At 42.6% G+C, this 26,884-nt stretch overlaps 2 protein-coding genes across 3 annotated transcripts in view; one reads left to right on the top strand and one right to left on the bottom strand.

Moving 5' to 3' along the window:
• ATP6V1C1 (ATPase H+ transporting V1 subunit C1) overlaps positions 1–26,884 on the bottom strand; it is a 162,835-nt gene that overhangs the window by 54,859 nt on the left and 81,092 nt on the right. The gene's annotated exons all lie outside the window — the stretch shown is intronic.
• AZIN1 (antizyme inhibitor 1) lies at positions 747–26,534 on the top strand. Of its 2 annotated transcripts, NM_001291600.1 has the most exon segments (12): positions 747–866; positions 6,695–6,832; positions 13,308–13,505; positions 15,568–15,741; positions 16,028–16,200; positions 19,723–19,857; positions 21,765–21,846; positions 22,856–22,930; positions 24,021–24,186; positions 24,759–24,877; positions 25,046–25,260; positions 25,862–26,534. In NM_001291600.1, coding segments are annotated over 10 exon segments (1,353 nt in total). In that variant the 5' UTR covers positions 747–866; positions 6,695–6,832; positions 13,308–13,403; the 3' UTR covers positions 25,974–26,534.

Raw genomic sequence — 26,884 nt, forward strand, 5'->3', positions numbered from 1 at the left:
TGCTCACTGCTCAGTGGCACAGGACGGGCCCTGGTTTCGCGGAAGCCATCAACTGCGGCACAGGTTCGAGCTGCCAGACAGAGGCACGCACGGGTAACGGCCTGCCCGGACCCTGACGGGCGCCTTCGCGCCCTACGCGGCCCCTGCCCTGCCTCCTGTCAGGCACCACCGCGGGACCCGCCGCCCCCGCAGCACCCACGGCGCCAGCCACCGAGGGTACCAGCCCCGCCGGGCGGGTCGCGTCGCCTCCCCCGGGGCCCCGGCCCAGCCCCGCCCCTCCCGCACCTGCGCCCGGCCCGGCCCCGGCCCCGGCAGCGGCGCGGGGGGCGCTGCGCCGCCTCCATTTTGGGCGGCGGGGCCCGGGGCGGCGGCGCCCTCCTGCCCGGCGGCGGCGCTCGGCGCATGCCCGCCCGGCGCCTCTCGCGCCCCGGCCCGCCGCGGGAAGGGGGGGGGCTGCGGGGTGGCGGCTTCGGCGGCGCTTCCCGCCCCGCGGTGCGGTGACGCGTGGGGCCGGGTCCCTCCTTCCCCGCCCGCCCTATAAGAGCGCTGCCGGCGGCAGCCCCTTCTTCTCGCCTCGCCGCTCTTCTCGCCGCTCGCCTCGCCACCCGGTGGCCGCGCTCCCGCCTCCGCCCCCCGCTGCCGCAGCCCCGCGCCCCCGGCCCGGTCCGGTTCTGTCTCTCTCTGCCTGTGCCCTCTCGTCCCAGCGCAGCGCTGCGCTTCCCCCGCCGGTCGCCCCCGCAGCCTATGGCCCTGGAAGGCGCCGCTGCCGCCGCCTGTATTTCTGCTGTAGGTTCCCACATCCCTCTTTAAAAATTCCGCCTAAAAAGAGAAGACGATTTACCAAATCTTTCGGGCCGTTATCTCACGTGAGTACCGGTGCCGGGGGTCCCGGTCTCCCCGCCGGGCCGGGGCTCTCCCCGCGGGGGAAGTGGCGGGAGGGAGGGAGGGAGGCGGGAGGCGGCGACGCCCACCTTGAGCCGCGGAGCGGGCCGGGGCGTCCCTTGGCACCGGCGGCGGCGGGGGAGTGGAAGGCGCTCTCCCCTCCCGGGGCCTGGGGCTCGGGGAGGGACAGGCCCTGGTTTCCCCTCACACCCTAGTGCGAGGAGGGGAAGGGGAGCGGTGGCCGTGGCACCCGGGAAGGGCGGAGGGGCGCCCGGCAGGCAGCGCCGTGGCGGTGCCGGGCGGGGAGGGGGATGGGGCCGGTTCTTGCCGCTGCCCATTCTCCGCCCGGCGGCGTGGGGCGAGACCGGCTGCCACCGGCGGCGGCAGATGGAGAGCGGCGGGATGAGTCAGAGCCGAGGCTCCCCCTCTTCCCCGGCACGCAGCGAGGCGCCGGGCAATGCGGGGCCGCCGCCCGGGGGGCCGGCGGGCGGGCAGCGGGGCCCCCCGCGCCCGAGGGCGGCGGTGGCGGCTGGCGGAGGGGGTCAGCGGCCGCCACGCTAACATGGCGGACAGCCCTGCGTGTGAGAGGCGGCGAGGCGGGAGAGGGAGGCCGGGGACTGAGGCGAGGGCTGCGCCGGGGCCGCCGTTCCCCCTTCTCACCCAACCCCGCCGGGCGCGGGAGGGCGGCGGGCCCGCCGGCTCCGTGAGGAGCGGGAGCGGGGGCTCGGCGGCCGCCCTAACATGGCGGATTGCAGCGGAGGGGGGCTGCGTGGTGTCTTCCCCCTTTGCAGCCGGGGCAGTGCCCCGCGGCGGGAGACCTGCTTCTGCCGGGCGTTGCTGCCGCTCGCACTTCGCCCCATCCTGACGAGGGGGCGAGGAGTGGCCTCGCCCGGACCCCTCCAGGGGACGGGGGCCGCCCCGGAGCCCGGCCTGTCACCCCGTCTCCCGGTGGCGGCTGCCCGGGCTCGGTGGCACCGACTGCCATGCAGGTCTCGGCGGAGCCCAGCCCTCGGGTGCCCTCGCACGCAGAAGGCTCCCTCAGGCCCGGGAGCAGCAGCTGCGTGGCATGCCTGGGCACCGGCCTGGCTGATGGGGGCAGAGAGGCTGGAGAAGTGCTGGTGGCATGGCCGCAACGTCTCCTCGCCTGCTTCTCAGAGGCCATGTTGTGCGTCTGTAACCGTGACTATCCACCCGGGCTCCCGCTGTCACGCTCCTTGTTCCCCCTCACCTGAGCTGCACCTGCGCGGGGCTTTGCCCCGGCCCCCTCAGCATGGTGGTTGGGGCAGGGGGTACGCCAGGGAGCAGGGCAGCAGCCCCGTGAGCTGTCAGGGCACTGCACGAGTTGTAAGGGCGTTGCACAAGTGACACTTTCCCGGACACGTGCGGGGATGACAGGGCAAATTGCCTCTATACGGAGGGGCCACGGGAGTCCTCCCGTGTGTGAAGAGTAAAGCCCTTCCCTCCTGTTAGCAGTCTCCTTGCTTTGCTGGTGGTGTTTGCTGGACATCTCTAGGACAACTGTTTTCCCCCTCCTCTTGGTCAGACTGTTAGTGTAGCAGTAGCAGGTTTGGTGTGCCACCAGTTCTTCTGGAAGTGTCTTGGCTGAGCTTCAACCTCCTTGGCTTGGCAGCCTCGGCTGGTACTTGTCCAGTCAGCCACTGCTGTACTGGTGGCTTTTGGAAAGTACAGAGAAGAGGGTCTGGCCACTGCTCGGCTGCCAGCCGGGGGTGTGTGTATAAAGAGCATGTGTGCATCTGGATGTCAGGGTGTCCTGAGTGAGTGTGTGCTCGCTGTTCTGCCGTTCCTTGTTTGGTGAGAGATTGGCAGAGGTGCCTGGTACTGGTTGTAGGGGAGCTGGAAGTACAGTGTGGGAGCGGGGGGCTCGTGTGTGCAAGGGGGGTGGCGCAAATGTGTGGCCGAGGAGGATGCCTTTAATGGCTCATTACCTAGGCAGTACTGTAGGTCTTTTCCAGTCGGCAGTCTAGGCTGGTTTAGAGCCCAGGAGGATACGTGTCTGTGCTGGGGGGACCCCAGTTGTGGTGAAGGGGGAAGAAAGTGAGCTTAAATCTTCTCTTGAGTGAATCTCCTGCAGTGCGAAAGGCTGCACAGCTGATATGTGCCAGGAGGCTGAAGTGCTGCGTTTCACTGTACCTCTGCAGCAGTCTCCGGTGACTGAGCAGGATTTGATTGTGTAGTCCCAGTTGAATACAGCCACTCTGTATGAAAACACCGTGTGGTGTCCAATAAAGCAAAGTTAGACCTGCAAACCCTCCCAGCCAGATGCGTGGCTGGGTCTCCTGTGTGACAGTGGGTTGCAGGGGAGTGGGGGGTGGGGTGCTGCCCCACTTTTTCTGCCCTCACCCGGGCTGCTGGATTTCTGGCTCTGAGGATACTGCACTTGCCCGCTATTCTTTCCTCGATAAATGCGGGAGGCAGTAGTGCTGGGGGGAGGTGGGGGTTGTGAATAGTGGTGATGGTGGGAGGGGCTTGTTCCAGTCTGGACTGGTCCAGTCTAGTTCTTTCCTTCCTGTCACCGTGTGAACAATGCTGCTGATGCTTGCGACACGGCAGCCCCCTCCCCGTGTGCTTCAGGCTGTGGTGAGCTCCCTTCCCTGCCTGTCCCCCACAGCCAGCCAGCGTGCTGCCCCCCATCCTTCCCGTTGGGCCTTGAGCTCTGGGGGAGGGTTGTTAAACCCCAGAAAAAGAGGGGTCTTTGCAAGACTTTGGGAAGGGGAGAATGTCATTTGGTGGGGAGCAGCAATGGGAATGTTTCTCCTGTGGGGACAGTTTTACTGTAGGCAAGAGGCAGGCTTCTACCGCCTTTCAGCACTGCAGCCTGCCCCCAGGCAAGCAGCTTGTGCCTCTGCCTGCTCCCTGTGCTGGAAGGCTGGTGCAGGTGTGTGTTTGCAGCAATGCTGGGCTGTATGGTCTGGAAATTATTCCATCTCCAATTAAAGGAGAGACAGTGTGCTCTGGGAGGGAATTAAGACCATCCCTTCCTGAAAGGGAGGCTTAATTGTGTAATGGACTAATTTGGGTATAATGGCAAACTTCAGACCAAAAATACTGTTGATGTAGTGCAGGAGCAAGAGTGTGGTTGATGGAGAATTCCTCATGGACCTGCGCTTCCTTCAGGGCCTGCTCTCCCCCAGGGACCGCCTTGCCACAACGCCCTGGCCCTGGTCTGGAAAAGGCCTATTGTAACAGAAGAATAGCTGAGTTTTTTGTGGGCCGGAGTGACTTTGATGCCTCCAAGTCTGGCAGCTGGTGTAAATGTGCAAGGTTGTCATCATGTAGAATTTTAGGGCTTGGTTCATGGATATTTTAGCTCGGGTCACTAAAAGGTCTCTATTCAGAAATGGACACAGTGAATTTTTTAATATTTTTTTAAAGAAAAAAAAATGGTGCCTGGTTTTGTAGGTCTGCCTGCCTCAGACATGGCATGCTGAGGGGGCTCACGAGGTGGAAAAAGCCTAGCCCTGACTGGCCTGCTGGCCCTCATAGGGCTTGCTGCGGTGATGGGTTGTTCCGGCAAAGCCATACGCTGTCGATGACTGTGGGGTTATTTTGTTCCTTGAGGGTATGTTACTATTGAAGTACAAAGTACGGCATGGCTGGTTGAGCTGCAGTCAAACTTGAGGCACCTGCTAGTAGAGTGTGTATATATATATAAATACATGCATATAGGTGTCGCTTGAGTATTAAAAGGCAAAGCTGCCTTGTTATTCTTACCACAACTCAAAGCTTGCTGTTGAACACAGAACGCTTTTATACCCACTTTAAGACCATTGAATGATGAATGCTTCATTGTGGCCGATCACATGTGCCCATGTGCCGCTTCTCCAAAACTGCGTTTGTCCGTATGGGTTACGGACATGTAATACACTTCGGCTTAGAATGTTAGCCCTGCTCTGCCACAGTCCAGTAAATTAAAACTTTGTGCTGGTTAAAGCAGAGCAAAATTACTATGATTTGAAAAGCTCAAATCATACCATTTTCCTCTCTGAATATTTAATATTGGCAAACCTGCACAAAAGAGGGTGGTCAGACTACTTTCTGTATGTCTGTGTAGATCCTTCAGATAATTATCACTTAGAAGAAATTCTGAAGGGCAATTGGAACTCAGTGCAGCTCATAGTTGACTGCTGCCGCAAAGAATGATCGGTTTTCATTCCAGCTCCACAGGAACTTCCGCTGCATGCTTCCTTCTTGGGACATGTGAAGATATTGATTGGAATAGTACTGCAGGTGATACTTGTCTGAAGCATGTCTTTTTAAGGTTTGTGTTAAATGTCATGCAGTCTCCCTGGAAGCACCCTGCTTTTAATGACTTTTTTTACTGGGAAGGTAAACCGAATTCATAATCAGTGGAAAATTTGTACTAGTTCTTGAGTATAATCAGAACAGCACTAGAAAATAGTGGAGCTACTAGTTAATTTTACAGAAGGAAAGTGTTGCCAGCTTTTGAAACTGTTGTATGCCTACTCTGAGAACTAAATGTTATTACTGACTTACTGCTTTAGTGGAAGGGAGGGGTAAGATTAAATATACTGCATATACATTAATTGTAGCTGACAAAATTCCTTAATATCTCAATTAATTTTGAAGTGCTGAGGTTTATTTTTAATGTTATATGCTAATTTGTATGGTAACGCTGAAGAGATTGCTCTGTGGAGTTGCTGTGGAACAGTTCCCTCAAGTTGCATTCACTCTGTAATTCAGTTATAGAGTATACAAGTTTAGTTTTCTAATAGCAAGAATAAGTTGGAAAATACACTTTAGCAGTTTGCTTAACTGTAATGTGGTTGAAAAGATTATCATTTAGGTTAGGTGGTTCCCAGGAGCCAGGTTTTTATAGTTGGCACTTGTAGTCTCATCTAAATAATGAGAGTAGCAAAGATTTATTTTTACAGTAGGTTGGTACATTCCATGTTTCATGCCATAGACCACAGTGAACTTGTAGAAGTTCTGTTGTATGTTGGGTTTACACATCACCAGTTCTGTACTGTATTTAATTCCATGAAAATGACAGTTCCTTTTAGAAGGAATAACTTATCAGCGGGATTGGTTAATGTGTACTTGACTGCTTTATGTTCACTGTCCTGTTTTGTGTGAATGTTTTTTTACCTTCATTTGAGTAAGCTAGCCTTGTACTTTACACAGAACACCAAAGCAGCATATTTTGATAGCCTTTAATGGCCAGCTGAAATGTTTCCTCATTCCTGAAGGCAACCATAAGTTTCTTTCTTTTTACTGTCTTGCTCATCTCTGCATTTGTCTGTATGGTGTTCAGTTTCACTATATAAAGCACTATTTTTCACCCACATAGCTTTTTCACCCACATGTTGTGTTCATTTACAGCAGACAAAGAAAGAACATGGCAAGGGAATTCTGAAATTGAAACAAAGTGTGTGGGGAGGAAGGAATCACAGTGGTTATGGGGTTAAAACTACCCACTTCTGCAAGGGTAGTCCAGTATTAAGGCGTACTACCCTAAAGCAGGATCATGTAGAGCTTTTTGCCTTTAGTGTTGAAAACCTTCCAGTTCAGACTGTGAAAGACAAGTACAAACAAGCAGTTTCATGTACCCAATTCATGTGTTTTAGTAGTTCTTCATACATCTGACTTGATCTGGCTCAGAGTTTGCATACGTTCTTGAAAACTGGGCACGTTAGGTGATTATAAACTTTCATGGTGGGGTGCTACAAACCTCCTTAGAAGCATTACTGAAAAGACATTTATTATGTGCTTTAAGATAAAGCTTTTATTTTGTTCTGGCTATGAAACTTTTTTTGTATGCTTTCTCCCACAGGGCAAAATCTCTGATCAAGTTTACAACTATCCAGAGGGCTTAGGAGAAGTGCTTTATAGAGAACAGTTCGACTTCAACGCTGAGCCACCTTGGGAACCTAGCTGATGATAGTAGGGTTCCATCTCCTAACTTGTCCATGTAAGTCTCTTTTCCTTCTCTTTTCATATCTATGTAGGAGGAGAAGTCCTTCCAAAAATAAAACCAGCATGTACTGGCTTTTTGAAAAGCAAGATAACTGTCTTCATGTAGATTATCAATATTGAAAATAGTGTTTTGCATATTATATGGAGCTTTTGTTCAAGGGAGGGGCTATAATTTTTTACTTACCTTAAACTTTTCTCAATAGTTATCTGATGAATTTCTGAGACTTAAACATGTGTGAGTAAACTTTGTAATTAGTTACTTTTCTGAATTAGGGCTGTTGGCTGCATAAATCCTAAAATAAAATGCTGTAACTTCAGTGTCTCAGCGTAATTCTGAAGTCATGAACTGGCACTGCATGACTGTTAACATCAAATCATGATTTGCTGGGTACTGTGTGATCTCTTAGGGTTTTTTATACTGAAATAGTTAACATTTGCTATTCTAAACAGTAACATTGATCATGAAGGGTGTGCCTTCACAAATACCTGTCTCCATTATTTGCTAATTACTCTCCACTTCCACAAATAGTTGTAGTTGAGTGAGCTACAGTAGAACGTGGAATTCTGTGTTGGATGGAAAACATTTACCAATTATAAATGCCTTTGCATTTTTAAGAGGCAAATATCTTTTAAAGAAAAACAAGACCCATGATAACTGAAAACAAATAAATATGCATAGTGGATCTTAAGGAGCACAGAAAACTCTGGAATGTCTGTAGTTATCATGTTCTCTTAACATAAAACAATAGCTTTATGTGGCTTTAACAATAGCCTTAAATGCATTTGTAATACCTGAGTTAATACTGCATAAAACCAGCTTACTTTTTTTGCTGTCTAGCTGAAGGCATTTTTTATTTGGTTTAGTACCTATAAATTATATAACACTTTTTAATGTAAAAATTGAAAATGAGAATGGTTAAGTGCATCTGACTAAGCCAGGTACTCTTCAAAGACCACAAAGAGTCCAAATGGCAGTTGTATTAATGCGTCTTTTAATAAGACACTTGATGTAGATGACCCTGTTCTTTGAAAATACTGCAGTAAGGGAGGCACAGGGTGAGCTTAGTTTATCGTGATTTCTGGCTTTATTTCCAGAGGTTATGTTCTTTGTTTTGTTTGAAACTTACTGAATTAACCACATACATCTGGTTCTATGTAGATGACTGGTCTGTTCAAGTGAATACAATGGATTGTATTCACTTGAATGAAATGAAAAAATCCCTGAATACCACTGTTATTTTGTAGGTGTCACATGATTTCTATAAGCAAAAGTTCTGAAAAAACTGTTCTCGTGTTCAGTTTCTGACTTTTGGCTTGGTCTTACTTGGGTAGAACTCTTGCATGACATGTTGCACTTGAACAGGATTAAAGTACAGTAGTAAAAAGATAGGAAAGGTAGAAGAATTAGAAGGAAGTACCTAGAGAAGGTACTATAAGTGTGTTTTAATGTCTAAAACTGTTCTGAAGGAATTCTGGCTTTTACTGAAATTTTTTTCTTTGAGGAGAAGGATGTTCTGGTACTTCCATTGAGGTTATTCTTTCTCTGCATGGCAAATAGTGCAAGGTATAGCTTGTCCTAGAATGGAAATGCCTCCAGGTTTACTGTATTTGTAGCTGAATGTTTAGATGATCTGTGTGTTTATTTTGGGCTTGGATCTATTCTGTATTCAGTAATAATATACTGTATGCAAAAATAAGTAGTTCAGTATTGAGTGTAGTGGTGATGTAGGTAGTAGTAGTCTGTGAGAATCTGCACCTGTTTTGGTGCTCTGAAGCACAAGTAATTGCCTCAAACACAGCTAAGATGTGTTAGCCAGCTAATTAGTAGTTTGAGTTCTGTTCAACTTGCGAAGTAATTTAATAGGAAAAAGGTCAATTGAGCTTTTAAATAAAATAATATTATGTTCCAATGGAACTCAAATAAAAATCTTGTCTGAAGGTGTACTTACATTCTCATTAAACTTGCTTCCTTCTTGTAATTCTTTCCCTCCCACTTTTGTCCTTGCATTACACTGGCCAAGGAAGAACTTCGGGTTTAGTTCTGTCTTGCTGTTGAAGCTCTGACTTCTTGAGCAGTCTGGCAACTGTGGCCTGAAGTCTTGCTCCTTTTAAAATCTGTTCTATTTATTGCCCCATCTGGTTGATGGGAAATGGAGGGAATTAGCAATGGAAATCTGATCCATTAACGATCCCTGTCTATGCCAAGTGGAAGCAGTAGCTATTTGGACGGGCTAGCCTTCAGTGCTGTCTTGACTTTGTCTGCATGGGGCTGGATGGCAATCTGGGAACAGGAGGGCTGGGAGTTTGCGGGGTTGGGGGAGCAATGGGGAGGCCAAATACTAACATTGGCTAAGCAAGAGGATAGGATAGGGAAGTAACTGCTTGCGCTGTTGTGAAAGAGAAGTGCTGGTATGGTATCACAGAAGAATACATGCGCTTAACAAGAGTGCTCATTTTTGTAAGCTTTGCTAGCTTATTGGCTTTGAATAATTTATTCAAATTTCAAGAAAACAGAAGGAGGTTCTTGAAAGCATGGTTCCTGTAGGTGTCAGATGGGAAATTATTTTTAGTATCTACCCCCTTTGCTTGTTTGCTTCAGCGGAGATGCTTGAGTTTTTATTGCTTGTTTAACTGTGTGGAATACTCCTGAGAGAATGGTAGGATGCAACTAACCTAAGCTGTACAGGTACTCTGCTGTGACCCTGAGTGGAATTTGTACTGAGAGGCAACTTGGGTAATGAAAAGTGTCCACTGCCATTGTAAAGAAAGAGACTTGCTTTAGCATTTCCCATCAGTTGCTTAGTGCCTGCATTCAGCTAACTGAATGATAACGATGTAAGTCAGTGAAATGGCATCTTGGAATATCTTGTTAAAAGATACTCCCAGTAGAAATAGGCATTTCCTGCACTGAAACTGGGGGACCTGTTTCCAATTTTCCAGTATACCTATTCTGTACTTAATTCCCAATGTTAGTGACAAAATACTTATACTTTTTTGATGTTACCCCTAAAAAAACCCCACAGTATTATAAGACATGAGAGATGAATATATTTCACCTCTTTATGATTTTTGCATCAGCATAATTGTTAATCTCGTAAATTTATTTTGCTTACGAAGACAGTTGGAGAGCATTATTGGGAGCCCGTTCTGCTTGCAGAGACTTTGCTCTTTGCAGAGGAAGTTTTTAATGAAAAAACCAAACCTCAAGGGGTTTGTGTTTTGGCTTTTTTTTTCAGGCCAATTATTTTTTTTCTTTACATTGTCAGAACTACACAATTGAGTTTGTTGTGGTTGCTTGCATATGACAAGTGTGTGTTTAGTTAGTCACTTTTGAGAGCATTTTCATCTTCTATTCCAGATGTCTAATTGCAGTATTTAAATACGTAAACTTTAAGATAAAAGTTCTTCATCTGGGACGTCATTGTGTTAAGCCCTAAAGAGCCTGAGGATGTAAAGCTTACTTCAAAGAAAGCAATTGCATGTCTATGTAGAAGTCTCATACCACTTGACAGCTTTTGTTTGCCCAAAAATAAGTGTCCTGGAGCATTGTGCAGGCTAACATTTCAGGTGGTAAAGTGGGTGGTGTTACCACATTAAGTCTGTCAAATCATGACTTCCAGCAAGTCAGCAAGGACTGAACTCTATACTGTAATGATTTCTGACTTGTCTTACAGACGTAGAAAAAGTCTTAAACCATCCTCTCGGTTTCCTTCTGCATGTATTCATCTAATCTTTCAAGAATTTTATCATTGATCCTCCTCCTTCCTGAGGAGGAGAGCCAGGCTGGGCAGAGCAAGATTATAGCACAATCCCAAGTCCTACTGCAGGTATTAATTCCTTAAAGAAATGTTTCCTAAGTATGCACTGTTTTGTGCTGGTGCTGTAGCAGGGCTGGTAGGAATATCAATTTTCTCTCTGTAGAATACTCTTCCTATCTTGCTCTCAACAAGACTGAAAAGAGCAGGAGAGACTGCAGAGGGATAATAGGCTGTGACTGAGGGCAGAAGTCAGTAGGCTAGCACTAGCTTTTTTTGACTAGGTGAATTTTGCTAAATGAAGAAGCCTAGATGTCATGGGCATGTTTGGAAAAAGCAATTACTGTTTAACAGCCTAGGAGAGGTTGTACTAGGTTGGTCATGGCTTGTTGCAAGCTATTTTATTAAGTCAGTACTAGCTTGCATTCCTTCTCCTCCCTGTCTCTTGACTATAAGTGATTTTGGGTGAATGAACTACAAGGCAACTGATTTAGGAAATTACCTTCATTGAAGCTGACTCACCAGATAAGTGTTCTTTTTGTTGTTGCTTTTGGGGAGTTAAGTGGTAAAAACTTAACCCAAACCAACCCTCTTTGGTACTCTGTGCCTGGAAATCTTGGATATTTTATGAAGGTGAATGTGTTGAGGAGTTTGTGCTCATCAGCTGGCAAATCAAGGATACTGCTCAAGTACCTGTTCAGAGGGTGACAGTAGCTTTGTAAACGTGACTGTGGTGTTCATGTTTGTTTCACTGATTCGAAGTCAAACTTGGTTCACAAGCTTGTCTTTTTTTTTTTGGTGGTGCGTTTTTTTAAAGGAATTTTAGCTTGTTACTCACAAACTTAAACTGAGGTGTGACTGACTGAATATGTTTTCCTAGGTATTATAGTGTCTACCGCCTAGTCATTGTTTTATAATTGTAATTTACTTAAATCCTTACATCGATGTGATAATTATCTTGCTCCTTCATGATTGTTTTAGATCTTAAGGATTCACGTAAATAAGCATATGACTCACTGTATGTGTGAGACAAGCGTATTCTTACCTAGCATTCATGTTTTTATTATTAAGCTTCTGAATATAGCTGAAAATTCTTGCTGCCACATAAATTCACCTGGGAGTAAATACTTCTCTTAAGAAACATAGGTGGCATACTTGAGTTACAGAGAAAGCATACGAAACTCTTCTGGCTCTTTTCCCATTATTGCTGCAATGACAAGCGAGAGCAACTGCTGCTTAGTTGTCTTAGTATCAGCTTGAGCAAAGTAACTTTGTTAGTATTATTAACAATGTTAACTAAACTTATGTTGCAAGTTGTGGATTTTTTACTGGAGAGAGGTGGTGGAAGAAATATAATAACAGTGTTAATACCATGGCCTTGTGACCATTTGAAGCCAAAATTATCATCTTGGCTTTTAGAGTCTTAGTGAAGCTTTTTGTTTTTACCTTCAGTTGTAATGTTTCTGGTTTCTCACAACATTTTTAATTGCCAAGTACAGCTGGCCTTAGAAAACAACTCTTTTTTCCAAAGACTATGCAACTTCTGTTGAGATTAAAAAAAAAGGCTTGGGTGTTCATGTAAAGAAGGAATCTAGTTAGCTGCCTGGTTTTGATCAGTCTTGTGTTAGTCAAAGATGACAGTTGAAATGACAAAAACCAGTCTGGTCAGTCAGTAGCTATAAACTTAATAAAGGAGACCTCTAAACAAGACCTCCTGCTCTAATAGAATGTAAATGGCAGATTGTTGTATTCATCAAGTAAGGCGGCTGAAAGTATATAATCACTGGTTGACATTTTTCTGCTGTCTACTGATTTTTACTTGAGACTATTTAATCCATAGTTTAAGACTATATTTAACAGTGTTTTGTCTGTGGATTTAATTGATTCAGGTTGTCTTTTGGAAAACGCTGCTTATAAACAAAATCTATCTTGCAGTGAAAGTCTGAGGATAAAAAAGATGCAAATAAACCTAGGCTATAACTGTTACTTTTCTTTTAATACCAATTCCACTTCCTGAGGTTGACTGTCACTCTGAAAACTACTTCTAGCTAGTGGCTTCTTTCTATTAACTGCTATTGAAGTGAAGAGTTTTAAGTGTTGTAGGTAATCTTATGAACGGAACAACAAAACAAATGCCTAGTAAATACAGTGTGTGAAAGCGATGGTTATAAATTGGTATCTAACCAAAAACCGGAATGTTAACAAGTACGTGAATATGACAAATATCAATGCTAACATTTCTCCAATGCACTATAGGTTTTTAACAAATTCAGAAATGTTGTTACCCAGGCAGTCTTCTAGATGCATACTTGAATACTAATACTATACTTAAGAACACAGGAGGTGTTTGTACAGGTATGCTACACTTGCAGTATTTTCATAGTTTGCGTAAGCTCAACACAGACCACTGTGCGTACGGTCTGGGATTCTTCTCAAGAACAGCTTTTCATCAGTGGTTTCTTACTCATCTTTAAATTGGTATCAGATGTAAGGTACATAGCTTCTGTTTTATTCTTGGCTTCAGTAGAATTGCTCTATCCTTATCCCTGGCAAATGGAGGGTGAACAGAGTAAAAGTGTCTTTGATTTTTGTGGAGAGTGTGTGTGTGTTACTGTTTGTAGTACATCGTATTTAGAAAGTTCTTTCCAGTTTTTAAACAGTGTCATAGTATGCATTGTGCCTCTCTTCCTATTGATTTGTGTTTTCTTTGTACAGTTTGTTGCATAATTTAAGGACCCGGATATAAGGCTTGGAAGCCCATCCCTTGTGTTTCTTGGTTTATGACTGTCGGCTTTGTGGAATACGGCTGAGATGAAAGGATTTCTTGAGGATGCAAATTACTCCATTGGTCTGTTGGATGAAGGAGCAACTCTTGCAGATGTTATCGACAACTGTATTTATGAACACACTCATGTAAGTTTTCCAAATCTTCTGGTTTAGTTCTCTTAAGTCTTCAAACTAGGTCAAGGTATTTAGCACTGAGCTGACAGCAAGAGAGGAACAGTCAGCTAAAACTCACCTTATAAAGTAGTTTTCTAATTCTTTGATGGTTGTTTGCCTCTGGCTGAATTCTGTTGGGGAAATTTGGGCAACAGTTGTTACCTCCCTGAGTGTGGCTAGCAGAAAAGTAGTCTTGCTAGTGTAATTAAATACAGGTTCTCATCTTGTATCAAGATTTTACTATAAACGGGGCTTAGACAAGAAACCTGAAATTGGGCAAGTGGATATCGCGGAGTTAGAAACATTTTCTTTTTCTGCTCTTTTCCTAAAAATGTGCTGAATTTTAGACAAACCTGTATGCTGAGCCAGTTTAAAGCCATGTTTAAAATTTCTGTGGCCCATCATGGTTGTATGATCATTTATCGTCCTGTTACCCTTCTCCCTGTTGGAAATGTGGGTACGAGCGTATTGTCAGGTGTGCTACCTTTTTTCTTTCAAGAAAATAAACTGGTCTAAAAGCTGTTAAGGTTTAGCAATCTACTGGAAAGAAACAAATACTTTTGTACATACAATAGTAGTTTTATTGAATAAGGCTTCACTCACTCCTTAAGAGGCAGGAAGGTGTAGCCTTTGTTTTATAGACAAGGCTGTAGAAAGAGCGAGCTTTAAAAAAAGGAATGAAGTTTCATTAAGTGAATCCTGTATCTATAATATACCATACCTATGAGCTGTTGACTTTTCCTTGGTTTATCAGAACTGATGTTCAAATGCAAGTGCTCAACTATAGTACAGCAAATAGCTAAATCCCATGGCCTTCTGAGCTCAGGTGTAGGATTCCCAAATCCTGATTCCTAATATTCTTTTTCTGTCTAGCAAATAAATAGGTAAACTACTGGCAACATGTCATGTCTCCAACCACTGGCTGGCTCACAGAGGATAGCTGCCTCCTGCTGCTTTCATTTACTCCTTTAGCTCAAGGGGTAGAGGCCTGTGCCATGGATCTAAAGCTCCAGATCCCATTCCTGCTGGTGACCCGTACAGGGGGTCAGTATGCTTCCACCCGATGGAATTTCTATTTGTGTTTTTTAAAAAGAAATAAAGACATTGTATACAATAAGCCACAACATAGTTTCATATCTGCAAAAGTCAAGTGCTAGAGTTAACATTTGATGTACAGTCTTAATTCAGATAGATCATATATTTTGTGATGATCTTTAATTGGTAAACAGTAGGCCATTCATTTACAGGAATTTACCGAGTGCACATTATAAACGAATACAGAATGATCTGTTCGGATTTCGATCCACTGCATCCACATCATGACTTGATATTGAGAAAGGCTATAGTAACAGATGCATAAGGGAGGCTGTAACGGTTTCCAGAAAAGTGTCTGTGCATTTTCTTAAAGAGGATGTAGTTGACTCTGTAACCTTAACACACTGAGTTTGGTTCTTAAAATTGTTCGAAATTTGTGCTTCACAAGATGTGGAGAACAGTCTCAAATTTGACTGCCTGAATTAAAATACTATCAACAAATGTTCCGTAACATGAGCTATTAGATAGACATAAAATCTAATGTACTACCATTATTTAATTCCATGTATAATAAGTTATAAATTGTTGAGACTGTGGAAGCTCTCATCCCAGTGGATTTTCTTCCTCCAAAAAGTTGCAGATGTCTGAAAACGCAGAGTGGGAAGAGATTGTAACCTAATCTGTATTTTTAGATAAAATCAGCGTTTGGCATTTTAGTAGTATCTTTTGTTCAGGAATCTCAGAGTATTGTCTAAATAGCATTCATAATATCTCTGAAGTGGTAGGTATTCCCTGTGATATTTTTTTTAAACTAGTTGAGGTTGCTAGGTGAAAGTAAAAACAAAAGCATTGTTCAAGGCCAAACCTAAAAGTTAGTAGCAGGGTGAAAAAAAAGTACATAATTCTTGAAGACTTGGTATCATGGGTTGTTTTATGTTTTGACAGCAACACACAACTTCAGAAATTTTATTTGCCTATTCTTGCTTTTTTTTTTTTTTAGACTGGAAAAAGAGCATTTTATGTTGGTGATCTTGGAAAGCTTGTAAAGAATAACATACAATGGCAGAACGTGATGGCACCAATAAAACCATTTTATCCTGTAAGATGCAATGCTACTCCAGGTGTACTCGAAATTTTGGGAACCCTTGGTGTTGGATTCGCATGTTCCAGTAAAGTAAGCTTTTTCTCTTTGTATCCGTGTGCTTTATTTTCTTCCCTATGTCTTCTGTTTTAAAATCAGCTTTTTGGTATTAGGTGTCATGGTTATAAATAATACAATTTAAATTGTGAACTGCTGTGTAAGTAGCTGTTGAAAAATCTGTATTTCTACCCTAGAAGCAGTGGATAATTTTCTTTTTAGTGTATTTGACTATTTAATACAGTACTAGAGCACATGTAAAAAATTCAGTGAATATAGTGCACTGGGCTGTGCCGAACTCTGATATGCTCCTCTCTTTCAGTCTGAAATGGCATTGGTACAAGATCTGGGCATTTCTCCTGAAAACATTATATATACAAATCCTTGCAAGCAAGCATCTCAGATAAAGTATGCAGCAAAAGCTGGGATAAACATCATGACTTGTGACAATGATATTGAGCTGAAGAAAATTGCACGTAATCATCCAAATGCTAAGTAAGTGTCAGAGTTACGGTTTTGCTTTTTATGCGGGGGAAACTTAATTTTGCCTGTATGCTGGAACGAGTTGCGAGCAAGACCCGTGGCCTCTTTAATACAACTCGCTTGTATCTATTTTTCTCTTCCCGTTGTCTGATTCAAAGGTAGCTTTTCTTTCAACTTTTTCCCCTACTGGGTCTTGGCTTCTTACTATGATAGTAAGGCCCTTGTTTTGGGAGAAATCTTGCGCAAGTTTCATAGGGCAATCTTCATGTAAAAGTTTCAGTGATTAAAGTTCAGAAGTCTGGCACTACTTCATCATCTGCAAGTACATCTTCCTCCTGCTCTATTGTGGCTTCAGTGTTTTCTTTCAGGGTGCTCTGTCTGGATATTAGTGGCTCCAGCTGAAGTCAGGGCTGAGACTATTGGCAAATGAGCATGGTGTGTTGGGTTACAGAACACGCCCAAACCCTAGATGTAAGTCTATTAAATACACCTACAGGTATTTCCCCCCTATTAAAATGGTGAGAAATTTGACTCCAGTTCTATTAGTCACTTTGGTAGTGGCCCAGATGCTTTCTGTAGAGAAGTGGTCAAAACTGATGTTCTGGTTGTTAAATAGGAGAATTTTATTGCTGCCAATGTATTGTGGTATCTCTTGGACTGATACGCATTCATGTCATGAAGCATTGTGTGCCTCGTTAATATTTTGGCTATGGGCCATACCTGTAAGAAATTTTGGAGTGAAGAGCCTATGTGAATGTCAGTGCTTTCCAGTGATTGAAGAAGCATAGCTTCCCTCAGATGTCATCAGAGTGCACTAAGAAACGGAATTCCTGACATCCTTTACAAAGGCCTTGGTTCTACACAGTCCTTAAACTGCCATGTCTTCTGTGGCCGTAACTGTAGAATTAGGGAGTTTCTACCAAGTTCAGTATCTAAAGACACTCTGCTCATCCCACCTAGTTATTCTTTTTTTCTTTTTAAGACTGCCTTGAAGGTTACAATTGCTGTTGCTAGTGATTACACTTTATCCTCACGGAAGCCTATCAGTGCATTGCATACTGGAGAGTACTTCCTGTGCAAAGGATGCTATGTATGACAGATAATTTTGTGTGTTAAAATTCTGGCCTTGACATACCCCATGCATTTGAAAGCCTTAGCAGTGCTAAAGCTGTCTCTTCCATAGTTAGTGTTTTACCAGTTATCACTGGTATTTTTACTGTTCTGTTAGTTTTTCTGTTTATTTCTTTCCTTGAGTCTAACAGTCTCTTCTAGAAGGTGTTGTCTATGGTAATATCCACAGCAAGAGAAGTTAGGATGCAGGTTTTTCTTGGGCCAGAGAAATTATGAAGTGGGGAGACAGAATAAAGGAGTTTCATGAGCTAGAGAAAAACAACATAAACTCTACTTATTTTCAAGGATGCCATTGCATAACATTTGAAAAAGTTCCTGTTTACCAAGGACAAGAAACTTAATTTCTACGAAAACTGCAATTTGCTGTCTAAATCTTCTTAGCAACCTGATCCCTAGCTCTCCTACCGGGTAGAGATTTGTTTGCTTGTTTTATTAAAATTCTTCCTCAGATCATTAAAATTTTGCTGAAGTGACAGCCTTTAGTTTCTTCTTTCTCTTCCTTGACATAGATTCAAAAAGTCAGACCCTTTATATTGCCTTGTTCTTGTGTGTGGTTGTTACAGCTAGGTTTCTATTTGTAGATGAAGCTAACTACGCTTTGCCTGAGGAAATCCTGCTAGAAAAGCTGTAATTCTCTGCATTTTCTGAAAATTCTTACAACTTTCTGCACTAAACTCATATTAAAGACCTCCACCTATTACTATGTTTCTGCCTTTGGAAATCTTACTAACTTGAATGATTGCAATTTTTTTTTTTTAATAAAGAAGAGAAATGTTAGAAAGGAGCACATAGTCTTTTTCTTTATACCTTTGGATTTTTCCAGGCAAAGTTTTAACTGCTAAGGTTGCTGGTGTCCTAGGAGCTCCAGCAGAGGCATGGTCATAAGTATCAGTGCTTCCTTAAAAATAATAATAAAAACCCCAAACCCAAATACATAATCATCTAGCTGTGCTCTAACTGGCTGAAACATAGGAAGAAGAGTCCTACTAGATTTCTAGAAATCAGGATGATGCTTTTTCAGTGGCTTGCACTAGAAAAATACCTTGACTCACTTAAAATGGTGCTATAACAATTAATAAAATTTAATGTTGGATGTCTTTAAGACATGCTTTTGTCTAACCTTAATGTGAGGTTACAAACCACAGTATTATGGATTTGAAACTTCTTTACATTTTAAAGAGTTTAAGTTTTGAAATTTTTTTTGTTTTATCTAGCACTTTTTCCAAATACTTTACAAAATACTGTTTGGCTACAGATTCCTTGAACAGAGCTAGTGGAGAAGCAGGAAATGAGAGGCTAGTCAGTTTCTCAAGGTGGAGTGGTGTAAATTGAAATTAACATGGATTGCTAGGCAACCTGAGTGAGAATTTCAGAATTTTTTTCTCTTTACAAAATACATTTAAAAAAAAAAAAAAAAAGAATCATGAGACATCTGGAAAGGGCTTTTAGAACTTAAAGTAGCTGTTAGGCCAGCATGTATTTTTGTAGTGGCTAGGCTAAGTTTTGCTTATTGCTTGTCTTAAAGAAGAACTACTTCATTCCGCTTAGTTAACCAAGATAGAGAGTTTAAATGTAACGTGCTCTGTGCAGGCTGCCTGTATGTCATGACACAATTTCTCTGTAGTTTGCCACACGGCTAATTAATTAAATCTTATTGTGGTGTGGGGAAGGAGTGAGGTTTTTTGGTGTGAACATATCTTTGCCACTCAAGTGTTACTTTAATGTAAAAAAACTGTCAACACTGGCATGGCAGTTTGCCAGACCTGTCCAGAATGAGGCTTTGATCAGAGAGAGGAAGCCGTCTCGCTGCATAAGACTGTAAGAGATGGTACTCATTGCCTCCCTGCCCCACAGGTGTCCTGGAAGGGACAGGGAGCGGGCTGACACCCTACTCCATCACCAGTCCCCATGCTTAGCCAGGAGGGGAGGTGGAGGGATGTGGCCAGGGTGTGCTTTTAATGTGTCAGCCTGGTGTTCTCCAGATGCTGAGTTGAATGAAGTCTGGTACATGACTGACTGAAGGGGAATCTCCATGCTCTCCTTTTAGCTAGAAAGGAGAACAGAGGTGGGAAAAGCATATTACAGTCTTAATGGATTTATGAGGAAGTATACTTTATTAGAAGGTAACATTCTCTTTCATTACAGCACTCAGCAGACTCTTGCTGCTACAAAAGAGTCTCAGTTGCTGCATTTCGAAATCCCTTGTCCTTGTTGGCTCCATGTTTTAGCCCCTAATTGCTAGTTTTTTCTCTGTACAGGATTGTTTTTATTAGGTTCACTTGACTCATCCATCGATGGAGCAGGAGTACTGACAACATAATCAACACACTTCTGACAGTCTTCAGGCTTCACATGTGCTGATGATGTAAACCAACTGCCCCAATCATCTTCCCCTTCTCTTAGGCTCTTACTGCACATTGCCACAGAAGACATTACTGCTGATGAGGAGATGAATATGAAGTTTGGCACCACCATGAAGAACTGTAGGCATCTCATGGAATGTGCTAAGGAGTTGGGAGTCCAAATAGTTGGTGTCAAGTGAGTAACTTTATTGTTCTCTGCTGGCTGAGTAGATGTCTGCATGATGTATTCAAGATGTAGAATAGAGAAGAATTTTTCCCCCTTCGGTACTATTTTAGAGGTTTTCTAAAAAATAAAAACACACCAAAAAAAAACCCCACACAAAAACAAACAAACCCCACAAAAACCCAACAAAAAACCCAAAAAAAACCCCAACAAACACCAAACCCCAACTTCTGGATTGTGAGTTTTTGCTTGCAAGCAAAGTACTAATATAAAAGCAAAAACTATTGAGACAAATTAACTATTACAGACGGAGCAATTTGAAATAGAGTATCAGAAATCCTTCTGTAAGCATGAAAGCAAAGTTTAAAAGCCTTTTCTATTTTCTAACTGTACTCTTGAACTTCCATGGTAACTTCATTTGTATTTGTCCAGCAATAAATGGCGTAACAGATAAGTACTAGTATAGCATGGAATAGCTTGGGCAGACTTTGAGCAAGATGAACATTGGGTTGGATTTTCTAAGAGTTGGGTCCTATGTCACTCTGATCACATCAAGACAAAATACTGGGGTAAGTTTTTTTGCTTGTAGGAGGTAGGAATGAATCCCAGTGTTCTGAGAGCTGCCAAATGAGCTGTGGTATTTTAATTTGAAATTTAACAAAGATTTTTACTATATAGAGGAAAAATGCATGCACATGTCTTTGTTCTGTCTACCTTCAGCTACTAATGTACCACATACTCACTCATGAATGTTTTAAGAAAGCAACCAAACAAGTAAGAGGGTGTGCCAAGACAGTAAAATATTTTAAATGGAAGCCAGATTGTGGGGATTTAAACCACAATTGCTTTGATGTAAATCTGTTTGAAATTGATGTCAAATTAAAGCATAAATGTACTATAATCATTATAAATGACAAACATATTTAAAATTTATGATACTACTACTACTGAGAAAATGTACCTCTTTTATATGATGTCTAAACTGACTTACAAAAATCACACAGCTTTTATGCTTTTTCTTTATAAAACCAAAAAGAATTTAAAAAAATCCACATGTGGATTCATGCGAGTAAGTTTAAAAAATGACTTTTGCCTCAAGATGGCATTCCTTAGAGTAGATTTGGTGTAGAGAGCATCATGGCTCAGGGGGGTGTGTGTATGGTCTGTCCAGAACCAACAGACCATACTAGTCTTTAGGAAGTCCATGGGGATGTTTGTGCCTGTTTTGGCACCTCAGTTACTACCAGTATTATGGCAGTACTTTTGGATGAGGAACCAGAGGGGATTCAGGACCTTGCAGGAGGCATCAGTACTTCTCTGCTTCTGATGGCCTGCTCACCAGCCTGTTTGGCTTTGCTGTGAAACTTAAGACCTGGCCTGGGGGTGAACAGGCCTCAGAACAGGGTAGCAGTGGGACACACCTCTCCTCATCCTCTCCCAAATGTTGGAGAGAGGAGATGGTGTGCATAGTACAGCCCTAGTTATGAGGAGAAAATTGGATGGCCCAGGAGAAGAGGGTATACGGGCAAGGCAATACAAAGAAGGTTGAGAGGGGAGACAGTATACAGGAGGGTGTACTGTATATGTAATGTGTAGCATTGGCACCCACTGAAGAACAAATTTTAACCACTTCGATAGTGAAGACTGAAAGGTTCAGTAATCTGTCATTTCTTAAAGATGAGAATATTGTAGGACATTCTTGGTGTTAAAGGCAAGACAGCCTCAAGTGAAAAACCAGTGGAATAGAAGGCAATCATCAACCGAGCTTATTCTCTGCGTAGTTACTGTATTATCATGCAAGCTTGTCTTGAGCCACTTGGGAATGAATTGCTTCCATTGCCGTTCTAGGTGGTGGAACAGTTTGCTTGGTCTGAAAGCCACACAGTCCAGCGTATTAACTGTATTTTTATTTCTTTCAGATTTCATGTTTCAGGCTCTTGCAAGGAACTGCAAACGTACATTCATGCTATATCTGATGCTCGGTGTGTGTTTGACATGGCTGTAAGTAGATGTATACACACATGCAGTTGCTACAGTAGAGAATCCATTCTACTCTGATTACACTAACAAGCCAGTGAGATAATTTCCAAAACATAGCATGGCAGGAAATGGAACTTCCAGTAAGGGTCTAAACACTCCATTGTGAGATGCGTGGTAGAGGTAAAACAAACTTTATAATACTAATTGTGGACAAAGGTTGGTGAATACTGTCCCACTGCTCAGTCCTGCAAATACCCAGCTGACACTTTTTCATATTAAAATACTAAGCATTTGTATGCTGGCATTTATTGTGATGCAACCACTAATTTGATGATGTGATCTCTGCGATTAACTAAGCATTGTAAGAAATAAGTGTCCTGTTGTGGTGGGGGATATCCAAATTTGGATGAAGAGGAATGGATTTGTTGGATGCCTCAGATGACTGTTGTGAATCTCACATGTTCTATGTGTATCTCTCATAATTGCAAAATTCCTTTCTCTAACTGTCTTCCTGTAAACGAGAAGCTCACAAACTAAATAAAGACTGTGGGGCTTTTTACTCTGATTACAGCAGTTAGAGCACTGACTGTCACTGGTACCGCCTGAGGACAACAGAACTGAAATTCTCACTGACCATTGTGCAAATTCATTGTAGCAGTCTTGTCACATAAGCACTATCTGAAAGACTTGCATTATATATATATCCGTGAATTCCTAAAACTTCGTTTTGAGAGAATGCGCTGCCCTGTTCAGGAACCACTGAATGTAATGTATCCCACGAGATAGGAGTTGATGTTGCTGTGGGACTTAAGAATTGTGTAACCAGCTTCTGTTGACATCACAATGCTATTACTACCAGGTTTAATGGAGCTATACTAACTTTTACAATGCTGTTACTCCCTCACTAGATGTCTGCTGCTAAATATGCTCAAAAGTATGAAGTACATAGAAAAGAACCGCAGTAAGGAGGAACAAAAGATGCTTTTAGTTACACTTGTCTGTGTACTTACATTCTGCCTGTGCATTTTAGGAAGAATTTGGCTTTAAGATGAACATGTTGGATATTGGTGGGGGCTTCACAGGTTCAGAACTTCAGCTGGAAGAGGTATGCAATACATGGGAAGTTGAAACTAATTATGACTTAAGTTGAAGTGTAACCTTCAAACTGCAACTAATACTGATAGCTGAAACCTATTCTAAATTTCATGTTAGGCTAATTCATAACATCCAAAGAGTTGGGTTTGTTTTCTGTATCATGGGTACTGTAATCAGTCCTTGAGGTGATAATTATTTTTCTTTAATACTGCTCATATTGGGTGAATACTGACTTCGGGACGTCACAGATTAAATTACTATCCTAATCCGCTTTAACACCACTAGTTAAATGTTTTTGGCAGTTGGCTGTTGTTGTCCGACTGGTTATTCTGTTGCATGGTTTGGGCCAGGATTGCTTAGCATACTTTTGATCATAAGCCATGTTGCTACTGTATGAAAGTTTCCAGTACTTTGTTTTAGAACTGAAGACTAGAAGTCTTGCTTTTATCTTTGCTTTGGCAAGTCTTTGTTTTGGCCTAAATGGGCTCTTTAGTATGCAGTGGCACATAAAACAGAATAACCTGTTTACACTGTATGTTGTCATAAAGACAAACTCCTTGAATGTAGGACGTTGAAAGTGATTCAGTGAAAAGTTTCTAACAGCAATCAGGGCTTTTCTTAGTTCTAACTGTTCTGCTACTTCTTCAAAATAAAATACTTGTTAATCTTAAGTATTTGGCTTAAGATTTGAGCATCAGTATTGAATAATTCATTCTGTTTCTAATACAACAGTATTTGGAACTGATCACAAAAAGGTCCTTTCCTTGTTCTTCTGGATTCATACCTAGCTTTGTTATCTGTTGTGCAAGTTTGAAACTACTTGTGCAGTCTTGAGTGGTACCACAACTTGAACTTTGGGAGGAGGGACTGTGTCGTGCTTGGACTCATGGTACTCGGTCTTCAGTGCTTAGCAGAATGACCTATTTTCTTAAACACTTTTGTGAATTTTGGACATTTGGTAAGAGCACTTGTCAGACAATAGATGAACAGTAGTTTTTGGTGTGCTTACTAGAACTGTTGCTGACTGAAAGTGTGTGTGTGCATCTGATACGTACATAAGCTGAGTTTCATTGGTCTTGCCTCTGGCTTCAACTTCGTAGGTTAATCATGTCATCAGGCCATTGCTGGATGTCTACTTCCCTAAGGAATCTGGTGTTAATGTGATTGCAGAGCCTGGATGTTACTATGTTTCATCTGCATTTACACTAGCAGTTAACATCATTGCGAAGAAGACTGTTGAGTATGATAAACTACTTCCTTCTGGAGGTAAGAGTCGTATTTATCTTTTACATGTTATGAATCTGTACTGATAACTGCTCCCTTAATCACGATGAGCTAGTTTGTCTCACATATATTTAATGCATTCTGTTACGCTAGCATTGTAATCCACCGTTTGGGTTCTGACCAGATGTTACCTGTGTACCTCCCTTTTTTGTTACATTTATGTGGTACTTCTTGTTTCCTTACTAGGTTTGACTTCTCAATGGTGAAACCTATATAGGGTGCTTTATGGAAGGTGTTTTGGATGGTTCTGTATTAGAAGAACATAAAAAAACTCACAGAGCGAGCTGCTTTTCTGTTGAAGTAGAAATTGGATTTATATTCTTAACAGTGATTAGTACTGGAAGTATTAATTTTGCTAAGCCTCACACTTAATGTTACAACTGAATTTGTAATCTGGTCTCATACGTATTACTCTGCGCGTAATTCTCCAATTCTGGTATATGTGGAACACCCTTGTCAGGAGAACGCAGTTGATGAGTTAGGTTGCAAAAGGACTACTTATGACCAAAAAAAGATGCATGCCAGACAACTTTTTTTTTTTATTTTTATTCCAGTGGAGCAAACCAGGAATAATGATGAACCAGTATTTACATATTACATAAACGATGGTGTTTATGGTTCTTTTGCAACTAAATTGTCTGAGAAACTGAATACTATCCCAGAGGTTCACAAGGTGAGTACTTCTAAATCTTCAGGGATAGTCCTTAATTATCCTTATATTTTTTATATATATTTAACACTTCATATAACTGTATTATCTATAAAATTATCCTTATGTATATTTGAAAAGTTTCTTATTCAATAAACTGAAGCCTGAATTACCTGGATCATTTCCATATAGAAATACAAGGAAGATGAGCCTCTGTTCGCAAGCAGCCTTTGGGGTCCATCCTGTGATGAGCTTGATCAAATTGTGGAAAACTGTCTTCTTCCCGAGTTGAGCGTTGGAGATTGGCTGATCTTTGATAATATGGGTTCTGGTACCTTAGGTGAACAGTCTACCTTTAACGACTATCAGAGGCCACTGATTTACTACATGATGTCTTTCAGTGACTGGTAAGAAAATTCTCTTGATAGTGGCAAGATTGTTTTCGCTTCCCTCAAGAGCATACACTTACAGCCAAATAGAAATTGCATTTGATGGCAAATACAGGAAGATGCAACTGAGGGCAAGAATGTGCCTTTTTAGTTTGTGGGTTTGGTTTTGTTACTGTTGTCTGACTTTGCTAAGACTAAAGTGAGAGCTGTGACAAAATGCCTCCTATGCTTTAAGGCTGACAAAGGAAAGCAAAATACCTCGCGTTGACAGAGTTCAGCGGTAGTTGCAAGGCCTTTTGCTGTTTGACCATCAACCTTTGAGCTTTCCCAATAGGAGTAACTGCAGCTCACTGCAACGGTGGCAGTGCTGTTGTGGTGCTGAGAGCTGGGTAGCCTGTTCCAATAGCGAGGTAGCCAGGGCCCTGCAGTTCTGCCAGCGGAGTCACGGCCTTTCTGTGTCTGTCAAGTGCTTGCATAGCTGATCATCCTCCCCTCCGCTGAGGCTGGGGCTGGCCTGTCCAGGAGCAGTAGGCTTCAAATGCTGTATTCCAGGCTGGTTTCTGATGTGAACTGGTACATAAAAGCACCTTCTTACAACTCTCATCCTTCTGTGCCGCAGGGATGAGATGCAAGATGCTGGAATTGCTTCAGACACATTGATGAAGAACTTCTTCTTTGTGCCTTCTTGCATTCAGCTGAGCCCAGAAGACCGCTTTTCCACTGCAGCTTAAACAGGCATTAACGCTTCATTTAGACCTGCAGTTGCAAGTCTGTAGTTTGTCTGGTCAACATTCCAGTGTGGAAGAAATGGAACAATCTTGAATTCAATTCATTCTCTTCAAAACTTGAAAAAATAGTAATAGCTAATGGGGACCAGGCAAAACAAGCTACAGCTACAATTCACCGGGGGGTGGGAGGGTTAGATAATGGTGTCCAAATTTAAAATCAAGTTCATTCAACCCCTGAGCGTTTAAATATGCAACAAAATGGATGACTTAGTGGAGATGGAAACCCATCACTTGGGTTCTTCAACAGTTTACATACAAGTACACAGTTTTTATACTAAGGATTCCTGTTAGAAAAGTCTTGTAAAGTTATTGTCTTTCGCCCAGATATATCAAATGTCAGTGGGAGACCAGTGTGACTTCATTAGATGTTTAGTGTATTTAGAATGTGTAAATTTGTGCTTTGAACTGTAGTTTAATAAATGTAAAATTGCATCATAGTATTTGTTGTATTTGACCCTTGATGTATCCCTTGTATGATTGCAATAAAACTTTGTGTAGATTTTACTGTTTTTCAGGCTAACTTTGGGAGGGGCTAGGCAGAAGAGGTAGCTATAAAATAGATGTATACATGGGTGTTTCAAGAAGCTGCCTTTTCTCTAGCCCGTTATTTCAGCTTTGTGTTAACCCATAAAAAGGTTGATAAACCTATATGAAGTGCAAGTCATAGAAGTTTCTGAAAGGCTAAAAGGCAATTTGTGGTGTGGTGTGAGTGTGGTTTTGGTTTGGTTTGTGGGGTTTTTTTTGGGGGGGGGGGTATGACCTTAGATTCAGCTCTTGACACCAAACAGCAAACTGCAATAGATAGGGATGTGCATGGAAGAGAGAGATAGTCCTTTGGCTAGTGTGCATGTAGT

Source organism: Falco peregrinus, chromosome 3 (genome assembly GCF_023634155.1).
Source record: "Falco peregrinus isolate bFalPer1 chromosome 3, bFalPer1.pri, whole genome shotgun sequence".
In the NCBI taxonomy this organism is placed as follows: Eukaryota; Metazoa; Chordata; class Aves; order Falconiformes; family Falconidae; genus Falco; species Falco peregrinus.

Coding starts and splice junctions, on each gene's coding strand:
- AZIN1 (XM_055798150.1), top strand. CDS start 15,640: ATGGCACCAATAAAACCATTTTATCCTGTAAGATGCAATGCTACTCCA. Junction 24,187..24,758: donor TAAACTACTTCCTTCTGGAG/GTAAGAGTCGTA, acceptor TTTTTATTCCAG/TGGAGCAAACCAGGAATAAT. Junction 24,878..25,045: donor CTATCCCAGAGGTTCACAAG/GTGAGTACTTCT, acceptor ATTTCCATATAG/AAATACAAGGAAGATGAGCC.